Raw genomic sequence first — 18,322 nt, 5'->3', positions numbered from 1 at the left:
CATAATTTTCCTTTCTCAGGATGCCATCTATTTTGTGAAGTGCACCAGTCCCTCCTGCAGCAAAGCACCCTCACAACATGATGCTGCCACCCCCGTACTTCACGATTGGGATGGTGTTCTTCGGCTTGCAAACCTCCCCCTTTTTCCTCCAAACATAACAATGGTCATTATGGCTAAAGTTTTTTTTTTGTTTCATCAGACCAGAGGACATTTCTCCAAAAAGTAAGATCTTTGTCCCCATGTGCAGTTGAAAACCGTAATCTGGCTTTTTTTATGGCGGTTTTGGAGCAGTGGCTTCTTCCTTGCTTAGCAGCCTTACAGGTTATGTCGATATAGGACTAATTTTACTGTGGATATAGATACTTCTGTACCTGTTTCCTCCAGCATCTTCACAAGGTCCTTTGCTGTTGTTCTGGGATTGATTTGCACTTTTCTCCCCAAAGTACGTTCATCTCTAGGAGACAGAACGCGTCTCCTTCCTGAGCGGTATGACGGCTGCGTGGTCCCATGGTGTTTATACTTGCATAATATTGTTTGTACAGATGAACGTGTTACCTTCAGGCGTTTGGAAATTGCTCTCAAGGATGAACCAGACTTGTGGAGGTCTACAATTGTTTTTCTGAGGTCTTGGCTGATTTATTTTGATTTTCCCATGATGTCAAGCAAAGAGGCACTGAGTTTGAAGGTAGGCCTTGAAATACATCCACAGGTACACCTCCAATTGACTCAAATTATATCAATTAGCCTATCAGAAGCTTCTAAAGCCCTGACATCATTTTCTGGAATTTTCCAAGCTGTTTAAAGGCACAGTCAACTTAGTGTATGTAAACTTCTGACCCACTGGAATTGTGATACAGTGAATTATAAGTGAAATAATCTGTCTGTAAACAATTGTTGGAAAAATGACTTGTGTCATGCACAAAGTAGATGTCCTAACCAACTTGCCAAAACTACAGTTTAACAAGAAATTTGTGGAGTGGTTGAAAAATGAGTTTTAATGACGCCAACCTAAGTGTATGTAAACGTCTGACTTCAACTGTACCTTTTGGAAGCTGTGGGGTTGTGCCAGTGTCAGGTTCTGAGGTGCTTCCACCAGCTGCAGGCCTGAACACATCAAAGAGTTCTATAATTAAGCGACATGATCGGAATAATACAACCACGGTTATCTGTAGCTCATGTCCATGTCTGTTGTATTACAAATACACTGCTGTCGTATGGTTCTACACCGTCTAACCAAAGTGCTGTAGATTCACTGTTTATGTTTTCCAATCGCGTTAAGTGCTGATTACAATCTAGTCTGATTAGATCGTCAAATGATGCAATATGGAAAAGCTCAGCCGTGTCCAGAGATTATTTGAATGTAGCATTGACTTGTGCTTAGAGATGATTGTGAATGAAGTGTGGCTGGTTACCAAAGGGAATTAACTAGCATTACGCGGCATCATGTTTTACCAGCTTACCACTGGCACCCAGCACCTCCTATGTCACCTCATGGTATTTGGCACAAAGATTAAGCCTACAACCCCCTGGACAGAAACATGTTATTTTTGGGACACTCACTAGCGAATAGTGTATACACACACACACACACACACACACACACACACACACACACCTTCTGAGACCCTCGACCCCTATTTCTCCTACAACAATCCTAGCCATTATCAGGACAGTCTTTTTGGTCAACAACAGTGTTCCTCTCGGCAGCTGTGTGAGAGTCAGTATATATCTGACCACACGCATGAGGAAGCATCCTTGTTAAAAATAAATAAAACGTGACTAAAACAATAAAACTATCTGGGTAGTCAGGGAAGGTGAATTCATAAAAATTGTGATTGGCCACATTAGTTGCCATGGTGACTGTCTGATGAAGTTAGCCTCATGAAGCTGCTGTGTGTTTATTTAAGGACTCATCCTCTTGCAGCAGGAGGATGGCAGGACGCCAGAGGCCTCTTATATAAGAGTTTTGGCTTTTTAAAATTCAAATGTGGCTCCGTGTACTGAATGGTCACTGGGCCAAATTCACCACTGTGTGCTAAGCCCAATAAAAAAACAGCACTCTGAGCTTTTTCACTTGAAAATCTCTTGATGTGCAAAGGAATGGTTATCTTTATACTGTACATACTGTAAATACATGTGCGTATAAAGTCGTTTGGACCATGATAGTTCGTTGGTGATGTGGACACCAAGGAACTTGAAGCTCTCGACCCGCTCCACTACAGACCTGTCGATGTTAATATGGGGGCCTGTTCGGCCCACCTTCATCTCGCTCTCTCTCTCCCCCCCCCCCCCCTCTCTCCCCTCTCTCTTTATCTTTATATCTCTCTCTCTTTCTTTATCTCTCTCTCTCTTTATCTCTCTCTATTTCTCTCTTTATCTTCATCTCTCTCTCTCACCCCTCTCTCTCTCTCTCCCTCTCTCTCTCTCTCTCTCTCTCTCTCTCTCTCTCTCTCTCTCCCCTCTCTCTTTATCTCTCCCTCTCACCCCTCTCGCTCACTCTCTTTCTTTCTCTCTCTCTCTCTCTGTCTCTCTGTCTCTCTGTCTCTCTCTCTCTCTCTCTCTCTCTCTGTGTCTCCTATAGAGGACTGAAGATGAGGCAGTCCTGGACAGAGGGGGCACTCGCTCCATGCTCAACACCAACTTTGAGAAGGAGGAGCTGGAAGGTGAGTCAACATGAACAGTTTAAGAGATGCATCTCACTTAGTCTAAACTGGCTTCCTCCCCTTGTCTCCACCTCTACCTAACCCTATTCTGTTTTTACATAGTCTGTGACTTCATATCACTTATGGGTGGAAGGAGAGGGACGCAAGTAGACAAGGACCGGGAGCAGGTTAAGAAAACTGGAATGCACCCAGTGACCTTTCTCAGACACTCTGTGTCGCTGTGACATTGTATTTGCTCTGGTGTAGTATTCCCTGCTACCCCATAAGGATAACCTATGGATTTGTGAGAGAGGACACTGTAGTGAAGACGGGGACCACACACACACACACACACACACACACATACAGAGACCACACATGAATGTCTTAATACGTGTGTCACTTTCATGCCACAGAGAGCAGGATGGGAGAGAACAGACGTTCCATCACATCAGCAAGTTCACAGGCCTGAGGGATGTTGTGATCGTTTTATAGAAAAATGGACTCACAGACTGTAAGCTGCAGCCAAGGTCCTCCGGGTCCTCAGTGTTTCAACCAGGCATGTCCTAGGCTGCCCTATTGTCTTTCAAAATAGTCTCTACGACACATTCAAAGGGAGATATACTCTATTGTAATGTGATATACCATGTTGGATGTTTAGTTGATGTCAGTGTGTTGCCGGCTGACTCAGAGATGCATGTTGTGGTTGTTGTGACTGTAACAGGCCACACGCTAAGGCTGTCACACATGACGTTTCAGGGAGACATATTGCTAGAATCATCCTGTCCTTGACTTACTGCCTTTAGTTTCTGGGAATGGTTGTTTTTGTTTAACAGTACTTACACTGAGTAGTGCTGTTAAAGCAGGCCTGGAGGTGGGGGACAGAGATATGAGTGGCCAGGGTCTTGTCCATGTCACCTTGTGTACCCTGGCTCTCCCACAGCTGGTTTGAGACCTATAGGGCAGGCCATTTTGGCTGTCCTAGCTCAGCATTGGAGTCAGCATAGATTATGCTCACCCTGGGAGGGAGGGAGGGAGGGAGGGAGGGAGGGAGGGAGGGAGGGAGGGATCATTACAGTGCTTGAGTATTTCATTTCCAGCTGACACCAAATTGACATTTGTTTTGTATGAATCTGGCCCAAGTGATTTTTTTTCTCCATCAGGGCCTTGCGTTTTAATGAATGCATCACATTTGAAAAGTACATTTTTGTAAATGCACGAATGGGGCCCTGTGGTTGTAGGCCCTACATTTCTGGGGTTATAGTAATTGTATTTTGATGCTACGTTTTCATCGTGTCCCCAGGCCACCGGACCCTTTACATCGGGGTCCACGTTCCCCTGGGGAGGAAGTCCCACCGACGTCACCGTCACCATGGCGGCCACAACAAAAACAGCAGGAAGAGATCCAAAGAGAGGGAATCTGGGGTGGACGGCGATGGCAGAGAATCACCCTCCCACAGTAAGTTTATGGGGGGGGAGTGCTGCAAAGAAGGTTCCCTGTGAAAATGTGACCAAAACCCACACTTTGAAAAAAAGGGTTCCAAAAGGGTTCTTCAGCTGTTCACATAGGAAAACCCGTTTTGATTTCCATGTAGAACCTTTTTGGGTTCCATGCAGAACACTCTGTGGAAAGGGTTCTACATGGAACCCAAACTGGTTCTATTTGAAACCAAAAGGCAACCTGCAACCAACAAGTGTTCTTCAAAGTTTTTATTTTTTTTCTAAGAGTGTATTGTAAGTCAATAGGGGGAGTGTACTGACAAAATGTTCCCTGTGAAAATGTGTGACTTGTCATTTGTTCTTGTTTCTCTGTCATTGACACTAGCCAGGTCTCAGATCTCTTTGTGCTCTTGCCAACTATCATTAATGAGCCAAAAGAGAACAGAAGTTGTGATCTTGATTCAATAACGTAATGGGTTATGCAAATATTGGGTTATGCAAATATTGGAATTCTATCACTTTTTTTGTACCACAGATCATTTTATTCTCAAGTTGCTAAGCAACCGCTATTTGTCTGTCCTGGCGAATAGTTGCTAGCTCATGAACTTCTCAAACTAAATCAGTGACCCCGTACAAAATCTGTCTGCATAGTGAAAGTTGAGATTGCCATGAGGCCAGACCGTTGGCAAGAGTGCAGAACAGACTGGCACATTGATTGACGTCTCTTCACACCTCTTCTCACTCTCTTTCTCTCACCTTTTTTTTTATCCCTCTCTTCTTTCTTTCTTTCTTTCTTTCTTTCTCTCTTTCTTTCTTTCTTTCACTCTCTGTCTCTGTCTCTCTCTCTCTCTCTCTCTCTCTCACCATGCTCTCTCTCTGTCTATCTGTCTCTCTGTCTATCTGTCTCTCTCTCTCTCTCTATCTCTCTCTCTCTCTCTCACCATGCTCTCTCTCTGTCTCTCTGTCTCTCTGTCTGTCTGTCTCTCTCTCTCTCTCTCTCTCTCTCTCTCTCTCTCTCTCGCTCTCTCTCACCATGCTCTCTCTCTGTCTATCTGTCTCTCTCTCTCTCTCTCCCTCAATTCAATTCAAGGCCTTTATTGGCATGGGAAACGTGTTAACATTGCCAAAGCAAGTGAGGTAGATAATATATAAAGTGAAATAAACAATAAAAATTAACAGTAAACATTACACATACTGAAGTTTCAAAACAATAAAGACATTACAAATGTCATATTATATATATACAGTGTTTTAACAATGTACAAATGGTTAAAGGACACAAGATAAAATAATAAGTATAAATATGGGTTGTATTTACAATGGTGTTTGTTCTTCACTGGTTGCCCTTTTCTCGTGGCAACAGGTCACAAATCCTGCTGCTGTGATGGCACACTGTGGAATTTCACCCAGTAGATATGGGAGTTTATCAAAATTGGATTTGTTTTCAAATTCTTTGTGGATCTGTGTAATCTGAGGGAAATATGTCTCTCTAATATGGTCATACATTGGGCAAGAGGTTAGGAAGTGCAGCTCAGTTTCCACCTCATTTTGTGGGCAGTGAGCACATAGCCTGTCTTCTCTTGAGAGCCATGTCTGCCTACGGCGGCCTTTCTCAATGGCAAGGCTATGCTGACTGAGTCTGTACATAGTCAAAGCTTTCCTTAATTATAGCTTGGTCACAGTGGTCAGATATTCTGCCGCTGTGTACTCTCTGTGTAGGGCCAAATAGCATTCTAGCTTGCTCTGTTTTTTTGTTAATTCTTTCCAATGTGTCAAGTAATTAGCTTTTTGTTTTCTCATTATTTGGTTGGGTCTAATTGTGTTGCTGTTCTGGGTCTCTGTGGGGTGTGTTTGTGTTTGTGAATCGAGGCCCAGGACCAGCTTGCTTAGGGGACTCTTCTCCAGGTTAATTTCTCTGCAGGTGATGGCTTTGTCATGGAAGGTTTGGGAATCGCTTCCTTTTAGGTAGTTGTAGAATTTAACGTCTCTTTTCTGGATTTTGATAATTAGCGGGTATCGGCCTAATTCTGCTCCACATGCATTATTTGGTGTTCTACGTTGTACAAAGAGGATATTTTTTTGCAGAATTCTGCATGCAGTCTCTCAATTTGGTGTTTGTCCCATTTTGTGAATTCATGGTTGGTGAGCGGACCCCAGACTACACAACCATGAAGGGCAATGGGTTCTATACCTGATTCAAGTATTTTTAACCAGATCCTAATTGGTATGTCGAATGTTATGTTCCTTTTGATGGCATAGAATGCCCTTCTTGCCTTGTCTCTCAGATCGTTCACAGTTTTGTGGAAGTTACCTGTGGCACTGATGTTTAGCCCAAGGTATGTATAGTTGTTTGTTTGCTCTAGGGCAAGGGTGTCTAGATTGAATTTGTATTTGTGGTCCTGGTGACTGGACCTTTTTTGAACACTATTATTTTAGTATAGTCCCTGAGATATGCAACTTTCAGGGAAGTCAGGAACCAATACAAACAGTCAGTTAGGAAAGCAAAGGCTAGCTTTTTCAAACAGGAATTTTCATCCTGTAGCTCTAACTCCAAAAAGATTTGGGACACTGTAACGCCCATGGAGAATAAGAGCACCTCCTCCCAGCTGCCCACTGCACTGAGGCTAGGAAACACTGTCACCACCGATAAATCCACGATAATCGAGAATTTCAACAAGCATTTCTCTACGGCTGGCCATGCTTTCCTCCTGGCTACCCCAACCCCGGCCAACAGCTCCGCACCCCCCGCAGCTACTTGCCCGAGCCTCCCCAGCTTCTCCTTCACCCAAATCCAGATAGCAGATGTTCTGAAAAAGCTGCAAAACCTGGACCCGTACAAATCAGCTGGGCTAGACAATCTGGACCAACATTCTCTCTTTCTAAAATGATCTGCCGCCATTGTTGCAACCCCTATTACTAGTCTGTTCAATGTCTCTTTCATATCATCTGAGATTCCTAAAGATTGGAAAGCTGCCGTGGCCATCCCCCTCTTCAAAGGGGGAGACACTCTAGACCCAAACTGTTATAGACCTATATCCATCCTGCCCTGCCTTTCTGAAGTCTTCAAAAGCCAGGTTAACAAACAGGTCACTGACCATTTTGAATCCCACCGTACCTTCTCCACTATGCAATCCGGTTTCTGAGCTGAGACGGGTACACCTCAGCCACGCTCAAGGTACTAAATGATATCATAACCGCCATCGATAAAACACAATACTGTGCAGCCGTATTCATCGACCTGGCCAAGGCTTTCGACTCAGTCAATCACCGTATTCTTATCGGCCGACTACACAGCCTTGGTTTCTCAAATTACTGCCTCGCCTGGTTCACCAACTACTTCTCAGATAGGGTTCAGTGTGTCAAATCGGAGGGCCTGTTGTCCAGACCTCTGTCAGTCTCTATTGGGGTGCCACAGGGTTCAATTCTCAGGCTGACTCTTTTCTCTGTATATATTAATGATGTCGCTCTTGCTATGGGTGATTCCCTGATCCACCTCTACGCAGACAACACCATTCTGTATACTTGTGGCCCTTCTTTGGACACTGTGTTAACAAACCTCCAAATGAGCTTCAATGCCATAAAACACTCCTTCCATGGCCTCCAACTGCTCTTAAATGCAAGTAAAACTAAATGGATGCTTTTCAACCGATTGCTGCCCACACCCGCCCGCCCGACTAGCATCACTAGTCTGGAAGGTTCTGACTACAAATACCTAGGTGTCTGGCTAGACTGTAAACTCTCCTTCCAGACTCATATTAAACATCTCCAATCCAAAGTAAAATCTAGAATCAGCTTCCTATTTCACAACAAAGCCTCCTTCACTCACGCTGCCAAACATACCCTCGTAAATCTGACTATCCTACTGATCCTCGACTTCGGCGATGTCATTTACAAAATTGCCTCCAACACTCTACTCAGCAAACTGGATGCAGTCTATCACAGTGCCATCCATTTTGTCACCAAAGCCCCAAATACTACCCACCACTGCGACCTGTACGCTCTCGTTGGCTGGCCCTCGCTACATATTTGTTGCCAGACCCACTGGCTCCAGGTCATCTATAAGTCTCTGCTAGGTAAAGCACCACCTTATCTCAGCTCACTGGTCACGATAACAACACCCACCCGTAGCACGCGCTCCAGCAGGTATGTCTCACTGGTCATCCCCAAAGCCAACACCCACTTTGGCCACCTTTCCTTCCAGTTCTCTGCTGCCAATGACTGGAACGAATTGCAAAAATCGCTGAAGTTGGAGACTTATATCTCCCTCACTAAATTTAAGCATCAGCTTACCGATCGCAACAGTTGTACATAGCCCATCCGTGAATAGCCCACCCAACTACCTACCCCATCCCCATATTGTTTACTTTTTGCTCTTTTGCACACCAGTATTTCTACTTGGACATCATCATCTGCACATCTATCACTCCAGTGTTAATTTGCTAAACTGTAATTACTTTTCTACTATGGCCTATTTATTACCTTACCTCCTTACTCCATTTGCACACAGTGCATATAGATTTTTCTATTGTGTTATTGACTGCACTTTTGTTTATCCCATGTGTAACTCGTGTTGTTTTTTGTCGCACTGCTTTGCTTTATCTTGGCCAGGTCGCGTTGTAAATGAGAACTTGTTCTCAACTGGCCTACCTGGTTAAATAAAAAAATAAAAAATATTTTGGTCTTACTGAGATTTACTGTCAGGGCCCAGGTCTGGCATAATCTGTGCAGAAAGTGCTGCTGTGTAGGCCCTCCTTAGTTGGTGACAGAAGCACCAGATCTTCAGCAAACAGTAGACATTTGACTTCAGATTCTGGTAGGGTGAGGCTGGGTGCTGCAGACTTTTCTAGTGCCCTCGCCAAATTTCTTGATATATATATGTTTGTTTGTTTGTTTGTTTGTTTGTTTGTTTGTCAATCAGGGTGTCAATCAGGGTGTGCAGGGTGAATACATGGTCTGTCGTACGATAATTGAGTAAAAAGCCCATTTGACATTTGCTCAGTACATTGTTTTCATTGAGGAAATGTACGAGTCTGCTGTTAATGATAATGCAGAGGATTTTCCCAAGGTTGCTGTTGACGCATATCCCTCGGTAGTTATTTGGGTCAAATCTGTCTCCACTTTTGTGGAATGGGGTGATCAGTCCTTGGTTCCAAATATTGGGGAAGATGCCAGAGCTAAGGATGATGTTAAAGAGTTTTAGTATAGCCAATTGGAATTTGTTGTCTGTATATTTGATCATTTCATTGAGGATACCATCAACACCACATGCCTTTTTGGGTTGGAGGGTTTTTATTTTGTCCTGTAGTTCATTCAAGGTAATTGGAGAATTCAGTGCGTTCTGGTAGTCTTTAATAGTTGATTCTAAGATTTGTATTTGATTATGTATATGTTTTTGCTGTTTGGTCTTTGTTATAGAGTCAAAAGAATTGAAGAAGTGGTTTACCCATACATCTCAATTTTGGGTGGATGATTCTTCGTGTTGTTGTTTGTTTAGTGTTTTCCAATTTTCCCAGAAGTGGTTAGAATCTATGGATTCTTCAATTACATTGAGCCGATTTCTGACATGCTGTTCTTTTTCCCGTAGTGTATTTCTGCATTGTTTTAGTGATTCACCACAGTGAAGGTGTAGACTCAGGTTTTCCGTGTCTATGTTTTTGGTTGGACAGGTTTCTCAATGTCTTTCTTAGATTTTTGCATTCTTCATCAAAACATTTGTCATTGTTGTTCATTTTCTTCGGTTTTCTATTTGAGATTTTTAGATTTAATAGGGAAGCTGAGAGGTCAAATATAGTGTTGAGATGTTCTACTGCCAAGTTTACACCTTCACTATTACAGTGGAACGTTTTGTCCAGGAAGTTTTCTAAAAGGGATTGAATTTGTTGTTGCCTAATATGTTTTTGGTATGTTTCCAAACTACATTCCTTCCATCTATAGCATTTCTTAATATTACTCAGTTCCTTCGGCTTTGATGCCTCATGATTGAGTATTGCTCTGTTTAAGTAGACTGTGACTTTGCTGTGGTCTGATAGGGGTGTCAGTGGGCTGACTGTGAACGCTCTGAGAGACTCTGGGTTGAGGTCAGTGATAAAGTAGTCTACAGTACTAGTGCCAAGAGATGAGCTATAGTTGTACCTACCATAGGAGTCCCCTTGAAGCCTACCATTCACTATGTGCATACCTAGCGTGCGACAGAGCTATAGGAGTTGTGACCCGTTTTTGTTGGTTATGTTGTCATAGTGGGCCTAGGGGGGCATATGGGGGAGGGATTGCGGTCACCTCCAGGCAGGTGTTTGTCCCCCTGTGTGCTGAGGGTGTCAGGTTCTTGTCCGGTTCTGGCATTTAGGTCACCACGGACTAGTCCCTGAGTCTGGAAATGATTGATTTCCCCCTCCAGGATGGAGAAGCTGTCTTCATTAAAGTATGGGAATTTTAGTGGGGGGATATAGGTAGCACACAGGAGGAAATGTTTCTAAGCTCATTTCCTTTTGAATTTCTAGCCAAATGTAAAATGTTCCGGAGGTCTGGGAGAGTGTCTCGCTGGTCTGGGCGGGGTGTCTATTGATCAGTTGCTCCTGTGTGAAGTGTTGGGGCTGCGTTTGAGAGCGATGTCCTTTAGAGCCCGGGTGAAGGCGGGCACTGCTGCCTTGTATAAGTGGACCTGGTCATAGAGGCTGTTCAAGTCCAGGGTGGAGTGGTGGGCCAGGAAAACATTTGGTTTTGAGGCACAGTCACGGGACATGCTTGCATTTACCCGCTGTATTGTAGCAGGGAAGTCTTTTTGTGGTAGCAGGGTGGAGATAACCACTTGTGCATTGGGGAAAGTAGAAGAAGCTTTTTCAATCACTCCCGTCAGTGCTGTGGCCACCCTTTCCTGCTTTGTTCTCAGGTCGTTTGTGCCTGTGTATATTACTATGTGGCTAGGTGAACCTAGTTGGTCCTCAGACAGACTGTCTAGGGCATGCTGGGTGTTTGGACACCAGAGTTTAGACACACTGTGTTTGGGAAAAAGTTTTTTTTCTTTCTCTCACCCCCCTTTCTCTCTTTCTCATCTTCTCCCTTTCTTCCTCCCTCTCCACACCCCCAACTCTCTCCTTTGCCTCCTCTACCCCTCTACAGCAGACACTCCTGCCCAGAGGGTGCAGTTCCTTCTGGGGACAGAGGATGGTGATGAGGAGCACATACCTCATGCCCTCTTCACTGAGCTGGATGAGATCTGCCTGAGAGAGGGCGAGGATGCAGAGTGGAAGGAGACCGCCAGGTAACCAATCGCACCACCCGCTCCAGCTCCACAGCCAATCAGGTGTCCGTTTTTCTGCTTGTGCATCTCTGTGTGTCTGCGTGTGTGTAGGTGGCTGAAGTTTGAGGAGGACGTGGAGGATGGAGGCGAGCGTTGGAGCAAGCCCTACGTGGCCACCCTGTCTCTTCATAGCCTGTTTGAGCTGAGGAGCTGCATCCTCAACGGCACCGTGCTGCTGGACATGAGGGCCAACTCACTGGAGGAGATCGCCGGTACGTAGAGTGGTGCTGGAGTGGAGGGTGGCCAGAAGGTTGCCGGTTCAAATCCGAGTGTCGACAGGGAAAATCTGGCGGGAGTGAGTCTGCAACTGGAGAGTTACCGGAGTTAGAATGTCAGGTGCTAATTACTGCCGTTTTGCCCTTGAGCAAGGCACGCAAACCCCTAACCAATCTATATGTGTGTTCTCTCAGATATGGTCCTGGACCAGCATGAGGTGTCGGCCGGGGTGGGGGAGGACGTGAGGAGGAGGATCCGTGAGGCGCTCCTGAAGCAGCACCACCACCAGAACCACAAGAAGCTGGCCAACCGCATCCCCATCGTACGCTCCTTCGCCGATATTGGCAAAAAGCATTCCGAGCCCCACTCCATGGACAAGAACGGTGAGCTCACCAATCCACCAACCAACCAACCATCCACACACCAATCACAGTTTTGTGGCTTTTCTGATTGTTGTGCTGTATTGTGTCTCTATGTGACTTGATGTGTTGTTTGATTAATATCTCAACTATTGTCTACATTCTCTCCTTTTGTTTGTGTGTGTGTGTCTATGTGTTTCTGTGTGTGTCTATGTGTGTGTGTGTGTGTGTGTGTGTATATATGTATATATATATATATATATATATATATATATATATATATATATATATATATATATATATATATATATATATATATATATATATATATATATATATATACACACACATATACATACACACACACATATATATATATATATATATATATATATATACACACACACACATATACATACACACACATATATATACATGCAAACAACCTAGACACACACAGAAACAGTTTGGAGGAAAAAGGGGGAGGCTTGCAAGCCGAAGAACACCATCCCAACTGTGAAGCACGGGGGTGGCAGCATCATGTTGTGGGGGTGCTTTGCTGCCGGAGGGACTGTGGTACTTCAAAAAATAGATGTCATCATGAGGCAGGAAAATTATGTGGATATATTGAAGCAACATCTCAAGACATCAGTCAGGAAGTTAAAACTGGGTCACAAATGGGTCTTCCAAATGAACAATGACCCACAAGCATACTTCCAAAGTTGTAGCAAAATGGCTTAATTTTAAGGACAACAAAGTCAAGGTATTGGAGCCATCACAAAGCCCTGACCTCAATCCTATAGAAAATTTGTGGACAGAACTGAAAAAGCGTGTGTGAGCAAGGAGGCCTACAAACCTGACTCAGTTACACCAGCTCTGTCGGGAGGAATGGGCCAAAATTCAGCCAACTTGAAGCTTGTGGAAGGCTACCCGAAACGTTTGACCCAAGTTAAACAATTTAAAGGCAATGCTAGCAAATAGTAATTGAGTGTACGTAAACTTCTGACCCACTGGGAATGTGAAATACAAGCTGAAATAAATTATTCTCTCTACTATTATTCTGACATTTCACATTCTTAAAATAAAGTGGTGATCCTAACTGACCTAAGACAGGGAATTTTTACTAGGATTAAATGTCAGGAATTGTGAAGAACTGAGTTTAAATTTATTTGGATAAGTTGTATGTAAACTTCATACTTCAACTGTGAATATATATATATATATACAGTATATCACAAAAGTGAGTATACCCCTCACATTTTTGTAAATATTTGAGAATATCTTTTCATTTGACAACACTGAGGAAATTACACTTTGCTACAATGCAAGGTAGTGAGTGTACAGCTTGTTTCACAGTGTAAATTTGCTGTCCCCTCAGAATAACTCAACACACAGCCATTAATGCCTAAACCGCTAGCAACAAAAGTGAGTACACCCCTAAGTGAAAATGTCCAAATTGGGCCCAATTAGCCATTTTCCCTCCCCGGTGTCATGTGACTCGTTAGTGTTACAAGGTCTCAGGTGTGAATGGGGAGCAGGTGTGTTAAATTTGGTGTCATCGCTCTCACACTCCCTCATACTGACTAGTCATTGGAAGTTGAACATGGCACCTTATGGCAAAGAACTCTCTGAGGATCTGAAAAAAAGAATTGTTGCTCTACATAAAGATGGCCTGGGCTATAAGAAGATTGCCACGACCCTGAAACTGAGCTGCAGCACGGTGGCCAAGACCATACAGCGGTTTAACTGGACAGGTTCCATTCAGAACAGGCCTCGCCATGGTCGACCAAAGAAGTTGAGTGCATGTGCTCAGCGTCATATCCAGAGGTTGTCTTTGGGAAATAGACGTATGAGTGCTACCAGCATTGCGGCAGAGGTTGAAGGGGTGGGGGGTCAGCCTGTCAATGCTCAGACCATACGCCGTACACTGCATCAAGTTGGTCTGCATGGCTGTCGTCCCAGAAGGAAGCCTCTTCTAAAGATGATGCACAAGAAAGCCCGCAAACAGTTTGCTGAAGACAAGCAGACTAAGAACATGGATTACTGGAACCATGTCCTGTGGTCTGATGAGACCAAGATAAACTTATTTGGTTCAGATGGTGTCAAGCGTGTGTGGCGGCAACCAGGTGAGGAGTACAAAGACAAGTGTGTCTTGCCTACAGTCAAGCATGGTGGTGGGAGTGTCATGGTCTGGGGCTGCATGAGTGCTGCCGGCACTGGGGAGCTACAGTTCATTGAGGGAACCATGAATGCCAACATGTACTGTGACATACTGAAGCAGAGCATGATCCCCTCCTTTCGGAGACTGGGCCGCAGGGCAGTATTCCAACATGATAACGACCCCAAACGCACCTCCAAGACGACCACTGTCTTGCTAAAGAAGCTGAGGATAAAGGTAATGGACTGGCCAAGCATGCCTCCAGACCTAAACCCTATTGAGCATTTGTGGGCCATCCTCAAACGGAAGGTGGAGGAGTGCAAGGTTTCTAACATCCACCAGCTCTGTGATGTCGTCCGTGAGTGGAAGAGGACTCCAGTGGCAACCTGTGAAGCTCTGATGAACTCCATGCCCAAGAGGGTTAAGGCAGTGCGGGAAAATGATGGTGGCCACACAAAATATTGACACTTTGGGCCCAATTTGGACATTTTCACTTTGGGGTGTACTCACTTTTGTTGCCAGCGGTTTAGACATTAATGGCTGTGTGTTGAGTTATTTTGAGGGGACAGCAAATTTACACTGTTATACAAGCTGTACACTCACTACTTTACATTGTAGCAAAGTTTCAGTTCTTCAGTGTTGTCCCATGAAAAGATATACTCAAATATTTACAAAAATGTGAGGGGTGTACTCACTTTGGTGATATACTGTATGTATATATACAGTGCCTTGCGAAAGTATTCGGCCCCCTTGAACTTTGCGACCTTTTGCCACATTTCAAGCTTCAAACATAAAGATATAAAACTGTATTTTTTTGTGAAGAATCAACAACAAGTGGGACACAATCATGAAGTGGAACGACATTTATTGGATATTTCTAACTTTTTTAACAAATCAAAAACTGAGAAATTGGGTGTGCTAAATTATTCAGCCCCTTTACTTTCAGTGCAGCAAACTCTCTCCAGAAGTTCAGTGAGGATCTCTGAATGATCCAATGTTGACCTAAATGACTAATGATGATAAATACAATCCACCTGTGTGTAATCAAGTCTCCGTATAAATGCACCTGCACTGTGATAGTCTCAGAGGTCCGTCAAAAGCGCAGAGAGCATCATGAAGAACAAGGAACACACCAGTCAGGTCCGAGATACTGTCGTGAAGAAGTTTAAAGCCGGATTTGGATACAAAAAGATTTCCCAAGCTTTAAACATCCCAAGGAGCACTGTGCAAGCGATAATATTGAAATGGAAGGAGTATCAGACCACTGCAAATCTACCAAGACCTGGCCGTCCCTCTAAACGTTCAGCTCATACAAGGAGAAGACTGATCAGAGATGCAGCCAAGAGGCCCATGATCACTCTGGATGAACTGCAGAGATCTACAGCTGAGGTGGGAGACTCTGTCCATAGGACAACAATCAGTCGTATATTGCACAAATCTGGCCTTTATGGAAGAGTGGCAAGAAGAAAGCCATTTCTTAAAGATATCCATAAAAAGTGTAGTTTAAAGTTTGCCACAAGCCACCTGGGAGACACACCAAACATGTGGAAGAAGGTGCTCTGGTCAGATGAAACCAAAATTGAACTTTTTGGCAACAATGCAAAACGTTATGTTTGGCGTAAAAGCAACACAGCTCCTCACCCTGAACACACCATCCCCACTGTCAAACATGGTGGTGGCAGCATCATGGTTTGGGCCTGCTTTTCTTCAGCAGGGACAGGGAAGATGGTTAAAATTGATGGGAAGATGGATGGAGCCAAATACAGGACCATTCTGGAAGAAAACCTGATGGAGTCTGCAAAAGACCTGAGACTGGGACGGAGATTTGTCTTCCAACAAGACAATGATCCAAAACATAAAGCAAAATCTACAATGGAATGGTTCAAAAATAAACATATACAGGTGTTAGAATGGCCAAGTCAAAGTCCAGACCTGAATCCAATCGAGAATCTGTGGAAAGAACTGAAAACTGCTGTTCACAAATGCTCTCCATCCAACCTTCACTGAGCTCGAGCTGTTTTGCAAGGAGGAATGGGAAAAAAAATCAGTCTCTCGATGTGCAAAACTGATAGAGACATACCCCAAGCGACTTACAGCTGCAATCGCAGCAAAAGGTGGCGCTACAAAGTATTAACTTAAGGGGGCTGAAAAATTTTGCACGCCCAATTTTTCAGTTTTTGATTTGTTAAAAAAGTTTGAAATATCCAATAAATGTCGGTCCACTTCATGATTGTGTCCCACTTGTTGTTGATTCTTCACAAAAAAATACAGTTTTATATCTTTATGTTTGAAGCCTGAAATGTGGCAAAAGGTCGCAAAGTTCAAGGGGGCCGAATACTTTCGCAAGGCACTGTATATATACACGTCTGCTTGTGTCTGTGTGCATGTGTGTGTGTTCGTTTACATATCCAGTCGACAGGCCCCCCCCCCCCTTTTTTTGCACCTTTAAGACGAAGGCACCCCCCAAGACTGACACAAACACATGCAGACAAGCCTTCAGACAGACCTTCTCCTGCAGGCCATGGCCTCTGTGTGTGTGCTGCCCTCCATGTGTGTCCACCTCCACCATCACCCCTTCCCCATCTGTAAGCCCCAAAGCACTCCTGCCGTGCCTCCCCTCAGATCCAGACAGCCAATCCCTGCCTTGCAGAGCTAAGCGGAGCTCCATTCGCTTTGGCTTCCAACAGGCTGTTGGCCAGGGTTACTGCCCTATCCCAATAATGGACTCCGATGAGGAGATCTATACAGGCAACTAGCCAGGACCCCTATAGTCTAGTCTGAGACTAACACTGGGCCGTTCTCAAATGGAACTCATTTAGATGTTGCAAACACAGAAACCAGTCATAACCACTTCATTGCCTCCAGTGCACCATAGCATAATCTCCCTGTGTTTTCTCTAATCTGTTGGGCAGTACCAAACCTTCAAAGTAAAATAGTACTACTTGCAAATTCAACTTAGGAAGTGCAACGTTTTGATCACAAAGACAATCGTCAAGGCCTCATTCCTTCTTTAATCTAGGTAGGATTAATGAATTGATGAATTTCATCTAGATTATAGTGTTACACTAAAAGTCTTAATCTGAATATAGTGCAGTATGTTGTCCAGTGAGAGTGACTAACAGTCTGGCTCTCTCCCGTCCTGATGTCTCCCAGGTCAGACTGTCTCTCCCCAGTCCCAGCCAGCCACCACAGAGGGCAAGGAACATGTCAGCCGGGAGAACAGCCATGTGGACTTCAGCAAGGTCTAGCCTGGTCGCACCATTATTTGTATGTTCTATGGTTGTCGTCATACTAAGGTTGGCTACCAGGCTACCAGGTTACCCAAAAGTTTCTACTAAGCACTATTCAACTTTTTTATCGACATGCAGTACATTAGCAAGTAGCTACATTACTGTGACTATGTTAACCACCAGTTAGTATGTTTTAGACCAGTGCATTTTCTATGTTGTGTGACCCACTCAAAGCGTTTAGCCCTTTGTCTGTAGCTCAATGAATAATAAACCCACGGATTCTAGTCACAACCCAGTATCTAGCCAGACATCTGTAGCCTATTTATGACAGATTTCTCAGTGGGCCTATCCATGATCCCTTGGCCCTCATTTCAGTCGACCCTATTTAGCATATTTTCCTATCTCCTATTAGCTAAATAGGATTAATGTCTGTAGATTGACCTCCACTTCATGAAGAAGATTCCACCCGGTGCAGAGGCATCCAATGTCCTGGTGGGGGAGCTAGAGTTCTTGGAGCAGCCCGTGGTGGCCTTTGTCCGTCTGTGTCCCGCCGTGCTGCTCAACGGCCTGGCTGAGGTCCCCATCACCACCAGGTCAGACACGCACACTTTCATTTTATTATAATATTGTTGTTAATGATGATTACGGTTAATACTATGAATTGTATGTGTTTGTAACTGAAGTGGGATAGGTGTTTTTGCATTGGGTAAGTTCCTGAGTGGATGCACTCTATTTAAGGTTAAAAAAAAACATGGTTAAAACCTCTGTTCTCCCTCAGGTTCCTGTTCATTCTGCTGGGGCCTCTGGGAAAAGGACCACAGTACCATGAGATTGGCCGATCCATCGCAACTCTGATGACAGACGAGGTATGTAGCCACGTTGCAGTAGTCCTGTGTGTGCTTTTCCCTGCGTGGCCTTTGGTTATGTTAGCCAAGTTTATGACACATACAGGTTAACCCCATTCCCTCTCTGCCAACCTC

The 18,322-nt window shown here is 44.2% G+C and overlaps 1 protein-coding gene across 6 annotated transcripts in view; it reads left to right on the top strand.

The window, feature by feature from the left end:
* The window catches only part of LOC110495804 (sodium-driven chloride bicarbonate exchanger), a 46,770-nt gene that overhangs the window by 13,386 nt on the left and 15,062 nt on the right, over positions 1 to 18,322 (top strand). For all 6 annotated transcript variants that reach the window (XM_021571242.3, XM_036952253.2, XM_090208083.1 and 3 more), the window contains 8 exons: positions 2,582 to 2,663; positions 3,946 to 4,101; positions 11,199 to 11,340; positions 11,431 to 11,591; positions 11,790 to 11,978; positions 17,266 to 17,354; positions 17,778 to 17,935; positions 18,121 to 18,208. In XM_021571242.3, coding sequence (XP_021426917.3) covers positions 2,582 to 2,663; positions 3,946 to 4,101; positions 11,199 to 11,340; positions 11,431 to 11,591; positions 11,790 to 11,978; positions 17,266 to 17,354; positions 17,778 to 17,935; positions 18,121 to 18,208 — 1,065 coding nt within the window. The remainder of the gene's footprint in view (positions 1 to 2,581; positions 2,664 to 3,945; positions 4,102 to 11,198; positions 11,341 to 11,430; positions 11,592 to 11,789; positions 11,979 to 17,265; positions 17,355 to 17,777; positions 17,936 to 18,120; positions 18,209 to 18,322) is intronic.

Source organism: Oncorhynchus mykiss, chromosome 18, assembly GCF_057628025.1.
Source record: "Oncorhynchus mykiss isolate SJ-2025 chromosome 18, ASM5762802v1, whole genome shotgun sequence".
NCBI classification, from domain to species: Eukaryota; Metazoa; Chordata; class Actinopteri; order Salmoniformes; family Salmonidae; genus Oncorhynchus; species Oncorhynchus mykiss.
The sequence above is the reverse complement of the archived record's forward strand: the minus strand, read 5'-3'. Positions and strand labels throughout refer to the sequence as shown.